At 34.6% G+C, this 24,792-nt stretch overlaps 1 protein-coding gene across 2 annotated transcripts in view; it reads right to left on the bottom strand.

The window, feature by feature from the left end:
* LOC135215419 (phenoloxidase-activating factor 2-like) overlaps positions 1-24,792 on the bottom strand; it is a 487,719-nt gene that overhangs the window by 41,699 nt on the left and 421,228 nt on the right. For both annotated transcript variants that reach the window (XM_064250030.1, XM_064250029.1), the window contains exon 2: positions 360-491. In XM_064250030.1, the coding sequence (XP_064106100.1) occupies positions 360-490 (131 nt within the window). In that variant the 5' untranslated portion in view covers position 491. The remainder of the gene's footprint in view (positions 1-359; positions 492-24,792) is intronic.

Raw genomic sequence — 24,792 nt, 5'->3', positions numbered from 1 at the left:
AAAAAAAAATTCTTGAAGAGGAAAAACTAGAGAAAAAGAATAACCAATTCCTGAAAAAAAAGGATACTTATTTCTTGGAGAAAAAAATAATTATTTCTTGAAAGAAAAAAAAAGAAAAAACAATTCTTGAAGAGAAAAAAATAGAGAAAACGAATAAGCAATTCTTGAAAAAAACTATTTCTTGAAGGAAAAAAAAAGAAAGAAAAATTCTTTAGAAAAAGAGTAACTGATTCTTGAAAAAAAAGAATAATTAGTTCTTGAAAGAAAGAAAGAAAAAAGGATAACTCTTAAACAGAAAAAAAAAAAAAAAAATAACAAAACAATGCGGATGTAATTTAAACGGGGCTTCTACTAATTACCTGGTGATACAGGTCCAGTACTCCATGCAGTGGCACCCGAACTCGTTTTCCAAGTCGCTCTGGGCTCGAGCCGACACGGTTGCCAACGTTCCCGCTAGTAACGCTGCTATTTGTAGCCACGCCCACATCATCCTGAAATCAAGACACAATTTCTTAGCGTACTTCAATAAGTAATTAGTGTGTTCCGCTCTCATGTTACCAGGTTTTAAGAAATGATTATTATTACTTTGGAGGAGGATAATGCCTTTGTTAGATTATTTGTTTGTTTGTATGTATGGCGTTTTACGTTGCACGGAACCAGTGGTTATTTAGCAACGGGACCAACGGGTTGACGTGACTTCCGAACCACGTCGGGGTGAACTTCTATCACCAGAAATACACATCTCTAACCCCTCAGTGGAATGCCCGAGAATCGAACTAGCAGCCACTGAGGTGGCAGATCAAGACCATACCGATCACGCCACTGAGACGCTTGCCTTTGATAGAGGGCAGTTTAGGAGAAAGCCCATCAGGCAACCGACCCTTTAATGTAGTGATAACGGTGGGAAAGAAGATTATTATTATTATTATTGACTGTTTCAACCGCGTTTATTCTGTAAAGAATATCACGTATTTGATATGAATTCCCCATTTGGGGTTTTCATAGCCAATTTGAGTACAGAAGAAAAGTCAGCAATAAGAAGAATAGAGAAACTTCTATACAAAATAAACGCGACTGAAATAGCCATTATTTTTTTAAAATAAAACTCGTATTAATGAAGGTCTTCTTCCAGCATATATTATTATTATTATTATTGTTATTATTATGATTTCAAAGTCTTATGAAGAAATAATATTTCAAAGTCTTATGAAGAAATTATACATAAAAATACCTACGCAAGCAGATGACTCAAGAAATAGTGGCCACGTGTATACAAGAGTAGTTACGATTAAAGTAAATAATAATAAAAAACACTCTTACATCACATTCTACGTTTTCGGGGGAAAAAAAAAAATGACAGGCACACAAAATTATGGAAGAAAAAAAAAAGAAAAAAAACTCATGCCTCAAATATCCTCTTCCCTGTAAAAACTTCCAACAAATTACTACCTATCGGCTCAGGCTCATAAAAATATTGGGGTTCTTGGAAAGAAAAAAAAAAATTATCTGAGGCACAAAGGTTTCCGGGCTTTCATTACCCCTCATATTTTTTATCATGCTCGGATGCTAGTGCGCAGGGGTTCAAATAAAAATAGAAAAGAAAGCTTGCAAAGCTTCCATATATAGCCTAAAATCATCCAAAGCAGCTTCTGACTTTAAAAGTAAAAAATAAATTTACAGCTTAAAAAAAAAAAAAAAAAAAAAAAAAAAAAAAACAAAAAACAAAAGGTTTTCGAAAATTTCTTACGCGCGGAATACGAGATAAATCCAGCCCTTCGTAAACTGTCAGCATAATTGATATTTAGCTACAAAAAACTAGGATTATTTTAAGCTATAGTCAGCAACCTGGTAAAAGTTAACAATTACAGAATCAATTGCAAAAAGTATGAACAATTTTCGTTTTATATCGTGGCAGAGAGAGAGAGAGAGAGAGAGAGAGAGAGAGAGAGAGAGAGAGAGAGAGAGAGAGTTAACATCAATTGCAAAATGTATGAACAACTTTCGTTTTCTGTTGTGGCAGACAGACAGAGAGAGAGAGAGAGAGAGAGAGAGAGAGAGAGAGAGAGAGAGAGAGAGAGAGAGAGAGAGAGTACGAATATCTATGGTATGATATTGCGGTATAATTCTTGCTGGTCCACAATCACCCAATAAAGAAGTCGTATAAAAGCTGACCAGAGACATTTGCTCTGACTTGGCTCTGTAAAAATAAGAACGTATGAGGCAAAAATGAGAACACAGAAAGCGCTATTGCCCTGAATAACAGCAGCGTCTTAGGGACAAAATATACTGCTGCAACCAATAACAGTAACAATTCGTAGAAGACAACCAGTACAAGACTACATCTCCAATCGTACAACGATGAAACAGCTCTTTAATCCGTATGACTCCCATAACTGTATCAATTTGTCCAAATATATAAATATGTGTGTGTGTACATACAGCAGGCTTGGGATAAAGTACTAAAGTAAATTCACATCAACCGTGCATTTGATGTTTAGGTCAGTCCCTTACGATGCTCCTGATTGCCTGTTGATAAGCCAATCACAGGGCTGGAAACTCTCAGTCTCTCGAGAGAGTTCACATAGGCAGGATGTATGTTCCACCTCTCCTGAAAGATGTATCCCTTAGGAGAGGTGGAACGTAAAACCTATTCATGTGAACTCTCGAGAGACACTGAGTTTCCAGCCCTGCGATTGGCTTATTAACAGCCAATCAGGAGCGTCGTAAGGGACTGGCCTAGACATCAAATGCACGGTTGATGTGAATCTACTATATAGTATTTGTACTTTTACTTATACTTGGGACAGTGCGTCAATACTTATATTATGCAAGTTACATTAACATAAATAGTGAAATAACGATAATTGTTTTTATTATGACTAAGCAGATTATGATAAGATATTTCATAATCACCATCACTGCCCGAAATATGAGACGCACAGATACCAAGCGCAAGATCATCACTGTGGTATAATGCCATAACATACTTTTTTTTTCATTTGATATTCGCCACTGAATTAGGAATAAACATGTATATAAAAATATTACATACCTCCTGAAGAGTACTTGTACTTAAGTACAGTTAAGTACATGGTCCTGGACTTAAGTACTCAGCAAACCATATGTACATTTACTAGTACATTTCTTCGATGTTCGTCCTTGTCCACAAGTATTCACTGATACACACACACATATATATGTGTATAATATATATAATATATATTATTCTCATATAATATATATATATATAATTATATAAATATATTAATATCGTAGGTACATATATATATTATATATATAATCTATATATATATTATATTCTATATATAATTATATATAATATTCCACCATTGGATACAGTTGTACCTGAGTACAGTTAAGTACATGGTCCTGGACTTCAGTATACTTAGGAAATAATATGTACTTTAACTTGTACATTTCTTCAGTGTTTTTCCTTGTTCACACAAGTATACCGGCACATGTACTACATGAACCCTTCCCTGATACACACCCACACACACATATATATTCACATTGGATACACGACTTCAAAAGGTGCCACTCTTAAAGAGACGTTGGCATTTAACTGCGACACAAAAGCGCCTCTACCTGGCACCGTTTGTTGAGATATCAGGAGTCAAGCCGTTTCCTTCTCTTCGTTCGAATCAGATAAAAATTTCTATTACAGCGCCTCTGTCCCGTCACTCACTACTCCGACAGACAGACAGACAGACAGGCAGGCAGGAGAGAGAGAGAGAGAGAGAGAGAGAGAGAGAGAGAGATTCTATTGCTGTTTCCAGGGTGAGTGACTGGATATATATATATATATATATATATATATATATATATATATATATATATATATATATATATATATATATATCATACATCGAGCAACAATGTCCTTTAATATCTAATTCGCTCTACCTCGGAATTAATATATTTTCACATATGCTTAACCGTAGGGGAATTTTTTTCTCGATAATAGATTTGCCTGGTCCTGGGCGCGAACCCAAGAAGACATTCAAATCCAGGAACGTCAGTGAAGCTTTTACCCACACCACCGAGGTAGAGCGAATTAGATATTAAAGGACATTGAAGCTCGATGTATGTATATGAATCACGGAGTAATGTGATATGACTTATATATATATATATATATATATATATATATATATATATATATATATATATATATATATATATATATATATATATATTATATATATTATATATATATTGTGTGTATCTGCACAAAAAAATAATGCAGACAATCGAACAACAAAAAAACTACGCGTGCACACAAAACTTGAACGATTATGCAAATAAACTGATATGAAATAAGGAGAGGCCAGTTTTTTTTTTTTTTTTTTTTTTTTTTTTTTTTTTTTTTTTTTATCTGATTCCATTTCGCCGAATTTTAGGAAAAGTTTTATAAAAGTTTTGAAAAAACACTTGACCGAGATCACGAGCCAGGCTCGAAGGCAGATTATTCACAGCTAGAGATCCGGGAAGCTCGGAAACTTGAGTTGTGGAGTCATCTCAGACGAAAGTGGGGGGGAGGGGGGGAGACCAAGGAAGTTTAAGACAGAAATGTGTCCTTGCAAAGTTTGCCGAGAGATGGAGGAGTTCCATTTAAATTGTCCGTGTGTGTGTGTGGGTGTGTGTGTGTGTGTGTGTGTGTGTGTGTCTGTGTATGAATTCTTATCGTGACGTTTTGTTATTCACAAACACTAAGCTATAAAGGTCGTTCAATGTCGCCGAAGAGGAATTATTATAACTAATACAGTAAACGACTAAACGACATTTGTAACTTAAAGTGAATATTTACTAAAATATATTAAGTACTAAAATATATTAAGATGGAGATCTTGGGCCTAGCGTCGTCAATATGGAATCTGAGGGACCAAGTACAAAGTCTAGGCAACCTGAAATCGTCCTCTCTGAGTCCTTAATCTAAAAGAAATTCACTTGAATTATTGAGTTTATTCTAAATCTTACCAGCTGACATTAACCAATAACGTAAGATAATAATGCATAATAAATTCAAGGAGACGGTGTAACAAAAGCATCTGGCAATCGTTGGTGGTGAAGAGTTTAACACACACACACACACACACACACACACACACACACACACTTCTTAGCGCCCATATATCATTGCTAGTTAAACCATATTAAAATGTTGTTTCAGAAATATTTGTACTGGGTTACTTTTGCCTCATAAAAAAAAAGTGCTTAACGTTGATTGTATCCATACACTCGTAAATTTCTCTAAACGGAATCACTTTTCAAAGCACAAAACCTTCCATTGTGAGAAAGGGTCGTGTACTTGACTGCCTAAGTTAATTATTGCCCTTAAGCTCTTTCCTACGCAAGCCAGTTCTTACAATATACTCACATAGTTAACCCTAAAATATCGGACATCAAACATTTCATCAAAGAAAACGGAACGTTTTAATCTCTATTGTAGGGTAACTATAACATTTTATAATGTGGTATAAAAATTATTCCTGAAAAATGATAATGTTCAAATGTAAAGCTTCAGTGATGATTTAATATCCGTAAGTTAATTAAAAATGGTACAGGCACGCTTTATTAATGATAATATTAATTACATCCCGGTTAATAAGGTGCTTATGATGTGAACTCGCCCGAAGAAAGAATTTTTCACTAACCAATATTTGCGGGTAACATAAAGTTTTCACAAATTGATCCGGTGCTTCTTCGGAAATTAAAATAACCTCCATTAAATGCGAATTTCCATATTCCAAATATACAGAGAGAGAGAGAGACGAGAGAGAGAGCCGAGAGGAGGAGAGGAGAGAGAGAGAGACCTTCCCAATATTACTTATTCCTTCATATTCAAATATGATTACGAATATATGCATTCTAACGCCCTGGGTCTCATAACTGAAAATCAAAGATTCATATAATCAGATCTAAAAACTTATGATAGCTGTGTAAAAAGAGCATTATCTATCAAATCACTTATTATTATTATTATTATTATTATTATTATTATTATTATTATTATTATTATTATTATTATTATTATTATTATTATTATTCAGGAGATGAACCCCATTCATAAGGAACAAGCCCACCACAGGTGCCACTGACTTGAATTCAGTTCAAGCTTCCAAATAATACGGCGTTCATTACAAAAAGTAACAAAAGTTAATGGGAATGACAGAAAGGGGAGATCAGAAAACCCCAAATAAATTTAAAAATTAATAACTAAATAAAGATGTATCAGAAAAAACAGATAAATAAAAAAATAAAAGAATAAAACAAATAATAATGCAAGTGAAATATTACAAGTAGAATTGGAGACACAAACCAATACTGATTTCCAACTTCTACAAAAGCGATGGAAGGAGTTTAATTAATGTGAAAGCCTTGAACGTAATGGAAAAAATAACCTTAATGACGACAAGTAAGGCAACGGGTGCTATAAATCCACAAGTTCGAGGAAGATAGAGCATAATTTAGCAGACAGTTTCGAGACATCTCGTCTCCTCTGCGCTGGCAGATGGGATGACGTGTCTTGGATTTTTCTGTGAATTAGAGTCTACGTATTCCTTGAGGTCTTGGTTTTATTGATGTCAGTAAAGTTCGACTGGGCTTCGGATACTGTGAAAATTGCTGTTCATATGCACTGGATAAGACGGTGTCATTTTTGCTTATAAGTTAACTAAGACAAGCGCGCACACACACACACCACCTACACACACACACACACACACACACACACACACACACACATATATATATATATATATATATATATATATATATATATATATATATATATATTTGGAAAATACGAGAGCACGAAAACACAGTCGATTTTTATCACACTACTCTTTTGCTATGAATTCCTATGTATTCAGGAAATCCATATAAAACTGTACAAATATTCTAATAGCAAAAAGCAAAACAAGGACCCATACATGAAATGACTATCGACAACCATATATATATATATAAATATCATATATATATATATATATATAATAAAGTCAAGTAACGCTTCCATGACCATATATATATATAAATATATATATATATATATATATATATATATATATCATATATATATATATATATATATATATATATGTGTGTGTGTGTGTGTGTATGTGTGTATGTGTGGTATGCACTTCCATATCTTTAGGAATCCCTGGCTGGAAGCCATGGAAGATACAGACAAAGTCTGATTAAAGTTATACGACAAAAACGCAGTTCAAGGGTTACGATATCCTAAAAAGTTTCCTTAAAAAAAAATAAAAGCTCAAGCTGGATAAACTGCAGCGAACTAATTCTGCCACATACTCCCACATATAATTAAGGAACGCAAATGGATTAAACTTTAAATATGAAAGTCAAAAGATGAAAGTCAAGTGAGCAGTGGATTTTTGGCATAGTTAGAGAAGAAAGAAAAAAATACTATAAATAATGTGTTATTTCACTCTGTGGTCTACGCAAGCAATTGAGAATGCAAATATTCTACGACTCCTTATAAGAGCAAATTGGTTGTGTCACAACAATGAGTTTCTTTACTATCATCTGTCAAAAGTTTTATATATAGATAGCTATAATATTTGGTATACAAGACGATAAAATCAGGGTTGAATGAGGAATATAATTTTCTGATACATTGATCTATAATAATGATTCCTAAATAAGGAGAGAGAGAGGAGAGAGAGAGAGGAGAGAGAGAGAGAGAGAGAGAGAGAGAGAGAGAGAGGAGAGAGAAGATGATCTAAAATACATATAAAATACCTAGTTTCTGATAGAGACCTAGACATTCGATAGTCTACGAACTGATGCTATATCCAGTCCCCTCCTCGTAACTCCATCTGTCCCTCCAGTGAAATAACCACGTAGAACAAAATAATAACAGCACCATTTTCACTCGCAAATGAATCACGATAATGAGCACAAAGACCTCTTTCACCTTCACCTACTGGCGAGAGATTCTTAATTGAACACCGTAATTTGTTTCAAACGATAGGCTGAGCTATTCATCTTCGCGCGTTTGGAGGCCTTGAGATGAGAGCCCAGTCATTAAGCCCGGCTGGACACAGGTCCACGCCTTGTTGCTAATCTTCATAAGGATCAATTCTGTTTGAAATTAAACCTCGCTCTCCGTGCTGCCCGGTACTTTATCTGGAATTGCCTCGTTTACATAGGTTGTAGGGGAGACAGAATAACATTATCAACACCATGAAATCCATGTTAAAAGAACAAAATGTTTAAGCATTTCACAAAGATCTTCTGTAAGATTGAAAGATGATTGTATATTGTTGGAGCCTTGTCGAGCCTATTAAAAAAAAAAAACCTATGCTGTTGGAGCGTTTTCGAGTCTATTGTAAATAAAAGAAAACGTATGTTGTTGGAGCCTTGTCGAGTCTTAAAAAAAAACGTATGTTTTTGGAGCCTTGTCGAGTCTTAAAAAAAAAACGTATGTTTTTGGAGCCTTGTCGAGTCTACTTTAAAAAAATGCATGTTGTTGGAGCCTTCTCGAGTATATTGTAAAAAAAAAAAAAAAAAAAAAAAAAAAAAAAAACGTACGTTGTGCGAGCCTTGTCGAGTCTAATGTATATATATAAAAAAAAACCTATGTTGTTGGAGCCTTGTCGAGTCTATTGAAAAAAAAAAACGTATGTTGTTGTAGCCTTCTCGAGTAAAAAAAAAAATGTTGTTGTTGAAGCCTTCTCGAGTCTATTATTAAAATAAATAAATAAATAAAAATAAAAAACGTATGCTGTTGGAGCCTTCTCGAGTCTATTTTAAAAAAGAAAAAAAAACGTATGTTGTTGGTGCCTTGTCAAGTCTATTGTAAAAAAAAAATGCGGATCATCGTAGCCAACAAAAGTCAGAAACCAGAGAGAGAGAGAGAGAGAGAGAGAGAGAGAGAGAGAGAGAGAGAGAGAGAGAGAGAGAGAGAGAGAGAGGTATGAATTATGATTCTTGCGCTATCCAAAACTTCTCGCTGAAACTTTTCTCGTTAGTGAAATAATGTCTCTGGATATAAAGTATATCCATAGTGTCTCTCTCTCTTTCTGTCGCATTCTTGAGACTATCCGTCTTTTTTTTACGAAGTATTCAATATCTAATGATAATGATAATAAAAAAAATATAATACTTTATTTCGAATATGAATTCATATACAATCTTTTTTTTTATGTATTATTCGACATTTCATAACTATAAAAACAATAATAATACTTTATTTCGAATATGAATTCATATACAACCTTTTATTAAAAAAAAATTATTTTAAAGTGGTGCCAAGAGGCATGAAATCGGGAACCACATTTATTGAGGTGAACACCTTTCACGTCAATAATGTTGTTATGTATTAAACAAATAAATAAATAAATAAAAAGCACATCGAGAACATCACGATACATAAACTTAGCCTCGTTCGTAACATCGTTCTCACACAAGTCACACTGAAGCTGTCCACATATCGATATTGGTGTGTCAGCCATCAGCAAGGTGAGGGTAAATCTTTTAGAAATGAACATAAATTGACACCTTTCCACTAACGTTAGAATGGAATACAGAGTTTAGGCCAAAGGCCAAGCACTGGGAACTATGAGATCATTCAGCGCTGGAAAAGAAATTGAGAGTAAGTAGGTTTGAAAGGTGTAAAAAGAGGACAACTTCGCAGTTAGGAGAGGTTGGACAGCAAGATGGGAAGAAAGAGAATATGAACGGAGGTACATTAAAAGAAATGAGAGGGGGTTGCAGCTAAGGGTCGAAGGGGCGCTGCATGTTACCATGTAAGTCTGAATAGTTTTCGAGAAAAAATTGGGAAATAACTTGAAAGAAAATCATTGGGGAAACAATAAGTTAAGTATTAACATTATGTTGTTACAACCGCTCAGAGTATTGTTTGTTTGTTTGCATGGTGTTTTGACGTTACATGGAATCGGTGGTTATTCAGCAACGGGACCAACGGCTTTAGGTGACTTCCGAACCACGTCGAGAGTGAACTTCTATCACCAGACATACACATCTCTAACCCCTCAGTGGAATGCTTTCCAGTGTGTGATTTTTAATACCATTCACATCGGCACGACTTCAAAACCAACACAACTAACTTTGGAAGCCTATTTGAAAGTATTGACAACATTAAACATCTTCTGAAATCTCGGAAATCCTCTCTCGTGTACTTAAGCAAGTTTAGTTACAACGAAACAAGTTTATAGACGAAGGGACCCTCGAAAATGTTGCGATAAAGGCTGAACCCAGGTGGCTGTCATTTCTCAACACTCGAAGTGACTTCGTTTCCTTTAACTGCTCGAAACAACGGGAATAGATCTCGCGTCCTTTGTTAGGAAATTCATACGAGCCAAAAACCTCACCTCAATTGATCTCCAAAGGAGGTTGCTAATTGGCATTTCGCCTGAGGGGCATTGAATTGGGCACAACTTTGAAGTGCCAATGAAACAGTTTCCAGTCTAAAGTTTTGGAGTTAGAAAATAATATTAGCGCTTCGTGCATTGAGAAATTTCAAGGAAGTTCGGATGCAATTAAGCAATTGATCAGAAATGAGGTGAAATGTAATGTAATATGATTCGTGTACTTTCACTTCATAGACCAATTATATATATATATATATATATATCATAATATATGTATATATATATATTACTATATATATATATTTATATATATATACATATATATATATATATATATATAATATTATATATATATATATATATATCTATTATATATATTTAAATTTACTGAAAACTATTTTACCTTCCAGACAGATGATCCTAATGAAACTGGAACACACAAGACGCAGAATGTCAGAATTAAATACTTTTTGAAAAGACGCATTTAATATCATAATAATAATAATACCTCCTCATGCATGCATACCTAAACTACTTCTACATTCTCCGTATATGTTTCGGGAGCACGCATAAAGACACGAAACGATAAAACTAGATTTAATCCTCTATTTCGGAAAGGCCTTGCACGATGCAGACGAAACAGGGGTAAGCAATCTCCTTTTCAATATCTACTAATTTCATTCCAGTTAGTTCTGACGTCGAATGAGGAGACATTCCGTTGATAAATCCTTTCCCACTAAGTTGTATTCGATTACATATTTTCCCCGTCTCCCTACCTCTTGATTAATTACTGTTAAGCAGGATTTATTGCAGTCTGCTCCTTACTCAACTTTCCCTCATGATCGAGACCAACAATGTCTCTGAGTTCTATAGACAGTTTATGAGCATAATTTCCAATACTGAAGACAAAGATATGTATAACCTGTAATAATTCTCTAGAATGTCTAGTTAAAGAGTAACCACTATTACGCGGTTTGTGTATTCCACTTCAGTCTTTCAGAAAAAAAACGAATCAACTGATTTTCTAGTAGTCTCTTGGTGTATTCCTGGAAAGCTCATGTCATCTTCCAGAGACTGCTGCATGTTATTTTGTGTGCCTTTAGCACTAGACTGACAAGAAACCAACATATGGATTTATTAAGAACTGAGAACAAACAGTCCATATGAAGCGATACAGCTGTTCATTCAGTATACAGAAACTAGTACTGTGTCTCTTCCAATAACTGTAACATACTTTTGTCAGAGTGTGGCTGTTTTTACTCCTTAAAATACAAAATGAAAGGGACACAGTGAAAACGTATCTTTAATAACAAATTAAAAAATTGGCTAAATAAACTTCTGGTTCTAATACCGTTCGAAAACATATATAATTGGCTCTCGTATCGAAGTATATGATACCAATAGTGCTTGTAGACATGACAAAAAAAGGAATGCATTATCATTATCGAAGATCCGATTAAAGTCGAGTACAATTAATTATGTGTTATGAAGTCCCGCCAACCAATGTGAGCGAGACTACTGGAATAATAATAATAATAATAATAATAATAATAATAATAATAATAATAATAATAATAATAATAATAATAATAATACTAAAAAATTCAAATCGGCCGGACGGGGAAATTCAATTTAGGTTCATAAATGTAATGAATCTGGTTTTCCATATGAAATATGAAATTGCAGTTGCATGCAAACGCCCCTTTTTTTTTGCATGATATTACACTGGATTTTGGAGAATTTACAGAAATAATATCACAACGTTACCGAAGATCCGGACACTATTTTTTAGTAAATTAAATATTTTCTTTAATTAATATCTGAGAAACGGGGAAAACATCCGTGATGTTGGGTGAAAAATGCAAATATGAAAGAAAAATCATAGAGCAGAAGAAAACTGACTAAAAAGGGAATTTTCTTTCAGACAAGAAGTTAATTTCTACTGGAAACAATGATAATGTGCTTAGTAAATGCCATGAAAAAATATGCAGCGCTGAAGTTAGGAAGAAGAGAGGGAAAAAAGGTGTAAATAATATCTATATAATTAAAAAAGCCACGTATTAATCTATTTTTCTGAATCCAAGGGTAATAAAATCCTTGATTAATATAGCTGCCGTCCAGCACCTATCTAGGATATTATATTATACTTATATCATATATATTATAGATTATATATATATATATATATAGATATATATATATATATATCTATATATATATATATACACACACACACACACACACACACACACACACACACACACACATATATATATGTAAATATATATGTGTGTTTGTATGGGTATATGTTTGTGCGTGTATGCTTAAAGAGAGAGAGAGAGAGAGAGAGAGAGAGAGAGAGAGAGAGAGAGAGAGAGAGAGAGAGAGAGTGGTGAAAAAAATTTCCTTGATCATGACATATGCAATTAAGTTACTAAATTGGATCATTACGTCATCAGAACGTAAACAGAAGTATTAATATCCTTGTATCAAAACCCGTGCAATTAGCCGTCACTTAACGGTAATGTCACGGTTGATTGCAATTCTAACCGCAGGAAACGGGAACGTATTACCAAGGGCGGAAACTAGATTGCTGGCCAAACACTGGCTAATTCTGTTAAGTGCCACCCAATCAAAAGGTTCATATCTCTAATTAATGTCACTCTTACTTTCCACGCGCTCGAACACAAAAGCACACATATATATATATATATATATATATATATATATATATATTAATATATATATATTATATATATAATAAAAGGAGCCCATAAAAACAACCAAAATATAGAGATAAAAATACTATATTTCAGAGACTGCTGTCTCCCTCTTCAGGATATATATATATATATATATATATATATATATATATATATATATATATATATATATTATATATAATATTATATATTATATTAATATATATATATATATATATTATATATATATAATGCAAACATTTCAATTAAAAATATCATGATAAAGGAATATATATCTCCTCGCATAAATTCGTACAAACATCGTTCAACAGTTTATACGCAATCTTGAGAGAGAGAGAGAGAGAGAGAGAGAGAGAGAGAGAGAGAAAACTCAAATTTTTTCGTTCTACCACACACACACACACACACACACACACACACACATATATCTATATATATATTATTATATAATTATATATAATTATTATATATTATATAATATACAATGCAAATATATCATTTATTGTTTGTTTGTATGGTGTTTTTACGTTGCATGGAACCATATTCAGCCAGCAACGGGACCAACGGCTTTACGTGACATCCGAACCACGTCGAGAGTGAACTTCTATCACCAGAAATACACATCTCTCACTCCTCAATGGAATGGCTGAGAATCGAACCAGCAACCACCGAGGTGGAACACAAACACCATACCAACCACGCCACTGAGGCGCTGTAAATATATCAATTAAAACATCATGATAGAGGAATATGTTCCCTTTCTCACGTAATCTCACACAGAGACCAACTAAAGGACAGACGGTACCAAACCATAAGCTCCCTGACAAGAGGCAAATACAGGTACATTTCTAAAAATACCAGTAATTAACGAAGTGGAAAAAAAAAGACATGAAGGGAGTGAGGACGTATTAGAAAAAAATAAAGAGCAGAAGAGACCGTCATAATTAAACCCGACATGAAGAAAAGCACCTTTCGTCATAATGAATCCCTCTCTCTCTCTCTCTCTCTCTCTCTCTCTCCTTTGTTCCCCCTCGGAGACGACTCGCTTCCTAATAAAAACAAATGATGATGATGGCAAAAATAAATAGAAGAGCTGCTTTTAATGAAGATTCAATCATACTTTGTGATTAATGGGACGGATTGAAACACAGATGAGCGTTCGTTAGCAAAGTTCTTTGTGCTTAACAATGATTTCCGCCTTTTTTATTCTTAATTTTTTATTTATCTTTTTTTTTATCCGTCCGTCATCTTCTGTAGGCGTCAAAATTAATATGGTTGTGGGACAATGCGGTGGGGGGAGAGGGGGACATGGGGAGGTAAAAGTCAACATGATTTACGCAGGAGGTAATAACGAGGAGGAGGAGGAGGAAAAAGAAGTTAAGGGGTGGGGGATAGGGTGAGGGGCGCGGGTGAAATTAGACGAAGCTAACGATGTCACCATCATGTTAACTACGGCCATTAACTGCTGATGTTGTTGGTGCCGTTATTGCTTCATGTGCTGCCACGTTTAACTCTTTGAATCTCTATATTCTTTTTTTAAATTTTTTATTTATGGAAATATTTTTATATTTGAAACACACACACACACACACACACACACACACACACACACACACATATATATATATATATATACTTACAAGATCATATTTCACAAAATGAATGAAATTTTTTTTCTGGAAGTAAGAATTAGACTACGAACAATTTTAATATTATTCGGAATACAAAAGTATTTATATTTTTATTCAGATCTAGTTAACAAAACTTTTACAAAATCATATTTCACAAAATAAATTAATTTTTTTCTATATACTCCAACAAACTGAGTGTTCGCTTCCGTAATATTGGATGTGAAGCCGTTCTTTCACTAGCTACTTAAATGAATAAAAAAAGAAAGATAACACTAATATGAAAAAAGTTATCACGGTCGATATTTGCGTAGCCATAAACCAGTAACAGACATCATTCATTCCAAATGTTTCTTAAGGATGATAAGCCAAAGTGATTGTAGTAAATAATGCATGAAAACAAGGGGCGATCCGACCTCCAGCTTACTCGTGAAGCGTGCAAGATTTTCCCCTTAAGTACAAGTTGTAAACTATGTGCCTAACTTGACGTAAATTAAAAGGTGCTAAAATCTACGGTCAAGTAGAGCCTTGTTTCACCAACGGAAATTAAAATAATTATGCTGTATTTTATTAGAAGTAATTGTTCTGTACTGTTTAACATGCATATCATTTTTTTACATTATAATTTATTATAAATAAATTTATTATAAATAAATCATAAATAAATTTATTATAAATAAATTTATTATAAATAAATCATAAATATCCTATCCTAAAACTCCTGTACTTTAACCCAAAGCGAAACAGCTTTTTCAGACCTTCTTAAAGGCTCTTCCATAGACATTTCCTACTAACAAACCCCCTCCAACAAGAACAACAACAACAACAAGAGATCATCGAAACCATGAAAAACTATTCCGATACCAATGGCCGGATGATAAACGACCTCTAAACGAAGCTCATGTTCGTAGAGATCGGGCGAAATGTATCCACGACGTCCCAGCACACATCCACAAATATTAAAATGTCTCCGAGTAGTTGTAAATATGAATACCCTCGGGATGTATTTTATCACAAAGAGACTCAAGATAAGCTTATTACCGAGCCCTGCTAGAAAACCATGGGAATATGGCTATTTATATAAAAAATAATTAAGATAAAATGGAAAGCAAAACTACACCTCAAATTCTGCTAGAGCTATAGTAGAATCACATCAACATTGCATCTGATGTCTAGGCCAGTCCCTTACGACGCTCCTGATTGGCTGTTGATAAGCCAATCACACGGCTGGAAACTCTTAGTCTCTCGAGAGAGTTCACATAGGCAGGATGTGTGTTCCACTTCTCCTGAGTCATACGTCTCTCAAAAATATCCCTCATGAGAGGTGGAACATGCAATCTGTCTATGTGAACTCTCTCGAGAGACTGAGGAGTCTCAAGCCCTGTGATTGGCTTATTAACAGCCAATCAGGAGCGTCGTAAGGGACTGGCCTAAACATCAATGCACACTTGATGTGAATCTACTATAGCAGTCAGCGCTATGACCTTTTGTTCTCAGAATTTGACGATTTCCGTAAGTCGCTGAGATCAAAGAGTTACGGAAACTCCAGGACTTGACCGCAAGGAAAAGCCGTAGGGAAGGTTACATAGGTCACGTGACCACGTAGCACCTTATATAAAGGAACTTGTATGTGGGAAATACGAAGAAAGCACTATTTGACATTTGCAACTTTACGTTTCAAAGGAATATAGAGACTATTCCTTCCTGAGTGGGAGGACAAAAAGACGATAAAAGGGATCTCCGTAGCTTAGTGGTCTCTTAAAAGTAAGATTAAATCTTACTTTGTGAAACAGATAATCCTACTGTTCTGGCTTCAGTCGTTCATATTTAAGAATTTAAGGTAGATTATTATTTAGAATGACTATATTGTTTCTATTGTTTTCGCTGCGTAATCTAAATATAATATGTGTGTGTACACACACACACACACACACACACACACACACACACACACACACACAACACACACCACATATATATATATATATACTATATACATATATATACTTATATACCTCAATCTCATTTCTAGTCATTCTCTCTCCTTCTTTCTTAGCGAATGGTTGGTGTTTTAGTAGTCGTGTTTTAATGTTCTTATTTCACTTTTACCTTTGAATTATGCTAATTTTTTTAAATTATAATTTTATATTTTAAATTTTAGATTGTAATTTTTATTTGTATTTGCTTTTATTAATTTAAAATGTACTTTTATTTTAACAGACTGACGATGCACAAAGTTCCTTGTGCGAAAACGTTTCTTAAGAATAAATCCTTTAACTCATCATGTGTCTTCGGCTTTCCTGAAGTTATGCTTGTATAGGAAGTTCCTGCATATCCTATATATATATATATATATATATATATATATATATATATATATATATATATATATATATATATATATATATATATATACATATATATATTATATATATATATATATATATATATATAGTGTAATTCTGATCTTAATTCTTCAGACTTTTCTTGTGTAATCTTAAATATACAACAGCTAACTTTTGGTGGAGCAATTATAACGCCCAACTGAATAAATATCTATGGTGGTTAGGTCTATATGAAAGCATACGACAGACTTCGAGTTTGTATAAGGTTCTTTGACAATAAAAATAAATAATAAGTAAGATTCACGGAGTTTAAGAATCGTTAATAGTTTCGTATAGAAATGTTAAGTTCGGTAGGATAGCCGACTACACGCGTCAAATCTCTTTTAAAAGATTAAAGAGACGAGATAAATGAAGAAAACCGACGTACCAAAAACAGATAAGTTCTGTCAACTTGTACAAATTTCATAAATGATTTTATGCCACTTAAAAACTGAATAGTATTTGTCTTAAACTGCTTCATTTTTAACGTTGTCGACGCATCAGCTGTTTCAAGAAACGCATAACCCACTCACGAGAGACAAACTGAACGTCATAAGCACCAATTCAAGTGAATAATAACGGTTATGCAAGATGATGATCAACTGCAAATCTACTTCCGCGACTAGTGGTTGAAACACCTGATTACGTAACCAATGAAATCAATCACGGGAGATAGAGCGAGGTGTCATTACCACTGAGAAGATCGGTGGCCCATTTGATTCAATCATCAGTAAATGAATAGGGATTTAGCATTAGTCTTGGGAATATGAACTGCCTTGTTCCGCGTCTTATCCCAGAACGTAAATCATGGATCGCCGTGGCAATTTTCTCTTCTCAGGTTAAAGAGACTGACGTGTAATGGAATAAGATGAAGAATGAACAGGCAGGGTCCTCCAGTTACCCAGTTATTCACCTCAGCAAATTTTATCCACTCATCACTTTCCAAATCCTGGTCAATACATTAACAGAATGGACATTTACTCAGTAAAATTTATCCACTCGTCAGTTTCTCAATGCTCATCAATACATTAGCAGAACGTCAATGTTCCTGTCGAAATTCGTCTTAGGAAAGACTTAAAAAAAATGTCTATTCACCGAGGAACGACAATGGGAAAATGCGACAATGCACAAATTAATGAAAACGTTATAAATAGTGGGGAAACTAGAACCTTGGAGCTGTTGTGAAATGCATGAAAATGTAAAATTTCTACAAAAACAAGAAGAAGAAGAAGAAGAAGAAGAAGAAGAAGATGAAGAATGAGAAGAAGAAGAAGGAGAAGAAGGAGAATAAGAAGAAGAAGAAGACGAAGTAGATGAAGAAGAAGAAGGAAAAAAAATATTAAGAGGAAGAAGAAGAAGAATAAGATGAAGACAAAGAAAAAGGAGAAGAAGAAGGAGCAGAAGATGAAAAAGAGGAAGAAAAAGAAGAAGATGATGAAGAAGAAGAAGATGGAGACGAAGAAGAAGAAGAAGAAGAACCAGGGGCCTTTCTAAGAAATACATCCCCGAAGCTCTTCGAGATCGATCTGTCAAAGTCACGTGTATCTCCTTGGCACTAACATCTGTTGCAAAACACGTGTCACCCGATGCCCTTCAGTGCCACGACGATCAACATTTCGCTCGGAACGCGGATTCAAGGCATTCTCAAGTTGTGCTTTCTTTTTAATTAAGACAGTTCTTGCTGACCTAAGGAATTCGCTCCTTTGATGTCGTTCAGCTTTTTTCGCTTGCAAGAAATTCTTCGTAAGCTTTTTTCGCTTGCAAAAGATTCTAATTTTGAAGACAGAGAGATATTTCTGTCATGGGGTGGAGGAAGGGGAATGGTATATATTCATACACAAATTTCAATACACACATAATTATCTGTATATATATTGTCAAGGAACGAATGAATTCATTCGTGCCTTGACAATGTCTTAGTAAAGACGAAAGCGCTTGGATTTCTGCCTATCATTTTCCTGTGGTATTCGCTTATTACATGAAGTCACGTGCATCTACTGGGATTTTTTTATATATATATATATATATATATATATATATATATATATATATATATATATATTGCAGCTTTATTGCCATTTATATAGATATATCTATATCTATATGCATGTATATATATATATATATATATATATATATGTATATATAATATATAAATATAATATTATATATATATATAATATTATAATATCTATATATATTTTAAATATAGATAATATGTTATATCTATAGATATATACATGCATATAGATATAGATATATCTATATAAATGGCAATAAAGCTGCAACACCCACATACTAAATACTTCTTTCTACTTCCAAAGGGGGCTAGACATTTATGGGTATCTTTACGGAACTTGCCACATTTTGGAGCTTCTGTTAAGGACCCTTCCTTCCCCTTAAGTAGGACTTACAGCCTCAGGAACACCCCCCCTGGTGACCATTAAATCTCATAACCCGAGCTCGTAACGGCTCTCGGTACAAAGCCCTCATCCTTGTGACCATTTCTTACTCGAGAGAGGCTAAGGCAACGGTGTTGAAAAGTAGAACTGAAGATAAGTCGTGTCGTCTAGAACAATACCCCTATGCTTCTGTGTATGTTTTATAACTTGTATTATCTCCTTATGTAAATATGTAAATATCGATGGCATCAGTCCTGCCGACGACACAGATGAACGGATCTATAACTATTTGCACTCACACGTTATTGTACATCGACAATTTTTCCCCTGAAAGATGGACTTTAATCATAGGCGGTATTCTTATTTTGTAAGCTATTGTACAAACATGCTTGCCAGCTTTGAATCTAACTATGGTAGATTCACATTCCCCCTGCATCTGGTGTCTAGGGCCCGTCCCTTACGACGCTCCTGATTGGCTGTTGATAAGCCAATCACAGGGCTGGAAACTCTCAGTCTCTCTCGAGAGTTCACACAGGAAGGATGTAGGTTCCACCTCTACTGAGGGATGCTTTTGAAAGACGTATACCTCAGAGAGTCTCCAGCTCTGTAATTGGCTTATCAACAGCCAATCAGGAGCGTCGTAAGGGACTGGCCTAGACGTCAGATGCACGGGTGATGTGAATCTACTATCGTAATGTTTATGCCCACCGAATATGAAATACTACATTCGGGTTCCAGGCATCTGATAACAAGAACACCTATAGTTTGAAGAAGGTATCTCACAAGGTCAAACAGAAAGTTAAGGTCATCGAACACTGGTGTAGTTTTAGTGTTTGTGGCAAGAGTTACGGAGGCATTTGTTACAGTGCTAGACAAAAAAAAAAGCTAAACGCAATATTAAAAACTATAAGACCGAGGCCAACCAAATGACCAAGACCACCAAAGATAAATATGATTAAGGCGTTGTTGCCAAAAGGTCAATGTCTTGTGGGAGGTCAAAACTCAAAAGTCATCAAATGCTGGCATACGAAATTACCTTTCACGGCGTCCGAGAAAATAAGTTTAATGCCAAATCAGGAGATATGATGTGAAGGTCTTACGGAAGGTCAAAGTCACTCAAATTCAGCAGATTTCAATTCTTCCTGACAAGATAAGTCTGTGCATAAAGTTATACGAAGTCATTCATTTACATATTCCCTAACGTTCGAGAAGAGATAAACGCTAAACCAAGAGAGGTCAAGGTCAGGGTCACGAAGCTTTCCAGATTGTTTAAATGATCTTAGCATGAATTTTAATCAATGGGTATTTTGACATTTTCTTTGAAAAATGATTTAACACAAACCGAGACACGCATGTGCCCTAGTAAGATACATGGCGGGGCATGTTAAGCCACGAAAATGGGGTATATGATATATACCCAGCTGCATTCACATCTCACGGACACTACCCATCTCGATTAAACCAATAAGAATTATTTTCAATGTACTGGCAACTATTCTTGCCGAGTACATGCACATGAGGTGTATTAAGTCTGAGGTATAAATAATGTAGACATATACGTATGTATGAATATATATATATATATATATATATATATATATATATATATATAAAAAAAAATATATATATATATATACATATAAATAATGAATTACATCTATATATATATATATATATATATATATATATAGATATATATACACACATCATACATACACCAACATATTTTTTAATGTATATGTACATACACAAACACATACACATACACACACAACACACAGTACACACACACCACACACACACACAAACATATATATATATATATATATATATATATATATATATATATATATATATATATTCATAACACCAAAGGTCCCATTCACTAGTGACATCTGTATAGAAATACGACAGTCTGTCAATGAATTATTACATTCTGAAATGTTAGCAAGACATGGACTCGAGAAGATACACGTCAATCGTTGAGTGTTGGTGCGATGTATTCCCAAGAGTAAGAACAAATTATCAGAGTAAGCTACATCCTCTTATCTATTCTCTTTCGTTCTTTTGTTGCCTTTCCTTTTTATCTAATTCCCATTATTCATAGCAACGATGTTAATACAGAGATAATGTTTACAAGGCACTTTAAAAGGGTAAAAAAGTCATTATCTTTCGCTATCATATATTTTATTCACCCTTTAAGATATGACCTTGAACTGACAGTTAACGCGATTTCTTAAACCGAGAGGAATTAATTAAGCGTTCCTGTGAGAACGAACTACTGGAACTTAAACACGAGTGAACGAATTTGTTTGCCTTCTCGTGTTGAAAAGCGTAATACTAAAGTCACGAACAACAACTAAATAGTGTCGGTATTTGCATAACAATTAGAATGCAAATTGGCTGCAGTTAATCTAGTGTCACGCTAATTGGTTTTCAATTGCGGCGTCATTAGTTAACCATTTATATTTCGTGCCTGTCTGATTTTATCGGTGTCATTTCATACGTATTTGAAATTTCGCTAAGATGTATTACGAAAAAAAAAACCGAATAAAAAGATAGTGTTCAAATTCAATTGGATATGCACGTTTCCTTCATAACAGGGAAACCATTACCATTCTGAGACGCAAAAAGGAAAAAAAATTCAAAACACAAAAATGATACTTTATATCTAGTAAGGAAAAAAAACGATATTCAAAACAAAGCTTATCAAGTTAAGACTCTCCACACAGTACAATACAGGCAATTGAATCACTGCAAATATAGATTGATTGCAAATTTTCTGTCGTTGGAATTACCAGGATCAGTCACGCTGAGCGTGAAGAGCAAATAATATATAGGAAAGGTTAAATAAAAATAAAATAAAAAAACCGTCGATTAAAATTTAAAATGCCATACATAAATATGGGATACTCAGAGATCACTTAACGGTACATTTTTGATTGAAGATATTCGAGTAGAACTTTTGAGTTAATGACGAGACGGATGTCTTTGGGTTTAGATTCAGTCTAGAATAGAATAGAATAGAATAGAATAGAATAGAATAGAATAGAATAGAATAAGGAATTTAGGACAAGGGCCAAGCGCTGGGACCTATGAGGTCATTCAGCGCTGAAAGGGAAATTGACGGTAAGAAGGTTTAAGAAAGGTGTAACAGGAGGAAAACCTCAAAGCAGTTGCACTATGAATCAATTGCTTGAGAGGATGGAAAACCAGATGGAAGAGGGAAAACATGAACGGAGGTACAGTAAATGGAATGAATGAGGTTGCAGATAGAGGCCGAAGGGAGGATGCAAAGTGAAAGGAAAATAAACAATACGATGGCTGGGTGGGGTAAACAGCATCGTGTAATATTTCAGTAAATGTTTTACTCAGTCTCTGAACTTTCCACTGCGATTCCGCTCAAGACATTCCGTCTATAATTGCAAGCGAACAATATCCAACAATTTCATCATACATAGAAACCTATGCGCCAAAGTCTACACCGTATCTTGCTCTTTATTTTATTACTTACGAAACCGCCTTCATCTGGATTTGGTAATCAATTTTGTCATGTGATCAGCTGACACATCGACTCAGCATTAAGAGTGTCATTACGCTTAACTTTGTTAAATACCGTGAGATTATTGAAGACATTACAAAGAATTATTACCTGTATCTGTTATGTATCTGTTACAACGTCACATGGCCATTAACAATTCAGTCTTTCATCTACTATTAATAATTCTTGCATGCAATTGCCACAAATCTTTCAAAATATCAAGCTATTTTTGATGGAACAGTTATACCGCTTGATTTTCATATAATTCCAAAAAAAAGTTTGAACGCACTAATGACTTGTTAAATTCGAGTAATCCAGCGAAAATCCGTTGTCGAAAAGAATTATGTGCTTCCTGCATGATCATTAATTACAATATTCTGAGCACAATTATACTCTCAGTCATTGTTCATATGCCTGTTCAATATAAAATAAAAAAATCCACAACATTTTTTTTATTAAAAGAAGGGAGGAGGAGGAGGAGGAGGAGGAGGAGGAGGAGGAGGAGGAGGACTCACTGATGACGAATCTCTTTCATCTGCTACGCAAAAAAATCAAATCACCTAGATTGCCCAAATGCGTTGGTTTAGCGCTTTCAATTGAGTGACGCAGGCCACTTCGCTGACCGTCACTCGACAATATTATACGGCATGATGCATAAACAAGACATACCGTGAAGTGAGTAATCGAGTGTGGGCGCGTGGGCATGTGGTATAAACAGGTCCATGATTATGATTGATCGCCATTCTAAAAGATCGGTCTTGTCTATTTAACGAATCTCCCTTTACGGCTCAATTACTCACCAGTCAAAAAGGCGTCGAATTGATTGGCAGGCCTAACGACGTTGCCATACTGTGCCCACAGCGGCGGCTCTTTGGCCACGAAATTGACGCAGAGAGAGAGAGAGAGAGAGAGAGAGAGAGAGTACAAGGATTGGGATGTCTCAAAGACTTACCTGGTCCATCCAGAAGGAAGACATCGTTGTGCTCACTTATCTCTAGGAGCAAGGTAGAAGAGGAGAGAGAGAGAGAGAGAGAGAGAGAGAGAGAGAGAGAGAGAGTTACAAGGATTAGGATGTCTCAAAGACTTACTAGTCCATCAGAGTAGACATAGTGTGCTTACTTATCTCTAGGAGCAGGTGAGAGAGAGAGAGAGAGAGAGTTACAAGATTAGGGTGGGTTCTCAAAGATTACTCAATCCATCTGAGGAGAGAGACATCGTGTGCTCACTTATTTCTAGGAGCATGAGAGAGAGAGAGAGAGAGAGAGAGAGAGAGAGAGAGAGAGAGAGAGAGAGAGAGAGAGAGAGAGAGAGAGAGAGAGAGAGACCTACAAATAAGCAAACAGGAGAAAACGAATGAAATTTAGGAATGAATGAGACGCATATAAATACAAATCTTCATAAAAAAATAAATAAAAAATTACCAGTTAAGTGTAACGACGTCTTATTCATCTCTAAAAACAAATCTTCAATATTACAAAGGAATAGCAATAATAATTCATAACATAAAATGGTTTCAACAGAATATACACAAAGCAAAGGCCTAGAATCAGATGATAATAGATAAATAATTATATATGTATATATTATATATATATATATATATATATATATATATATATATATATGTGTGTGTGTGTGTGTGTGTGTGCGTGTGTGTTTATATAATATTTCATCCAATACTATTTACAGGGGCAGTTGTGAGACAAGCTGGCGATGGGTGGTAGAAAAAAAT

Source organism: Macrobrachium nipponense, chromosome 5 (assembly GCF_015104395.2).
Source record: "Macrobrachium nipponense isolate FS-2020 chromosome 5, ASM1510439v2, whole genome shotgun sequence".
Classification (NCBI taxonomy): Eukaryota; Metazoa; Arthropoda; class Malacostraca; order Decapoda; family Palaemonidae; genus Macrobrachium; species Macrobrachium nipponense.
Note: the sequence above shows the minus strand (reverse complement) of the source record. Positions and strands in the feature narration are given on the sequence as shown.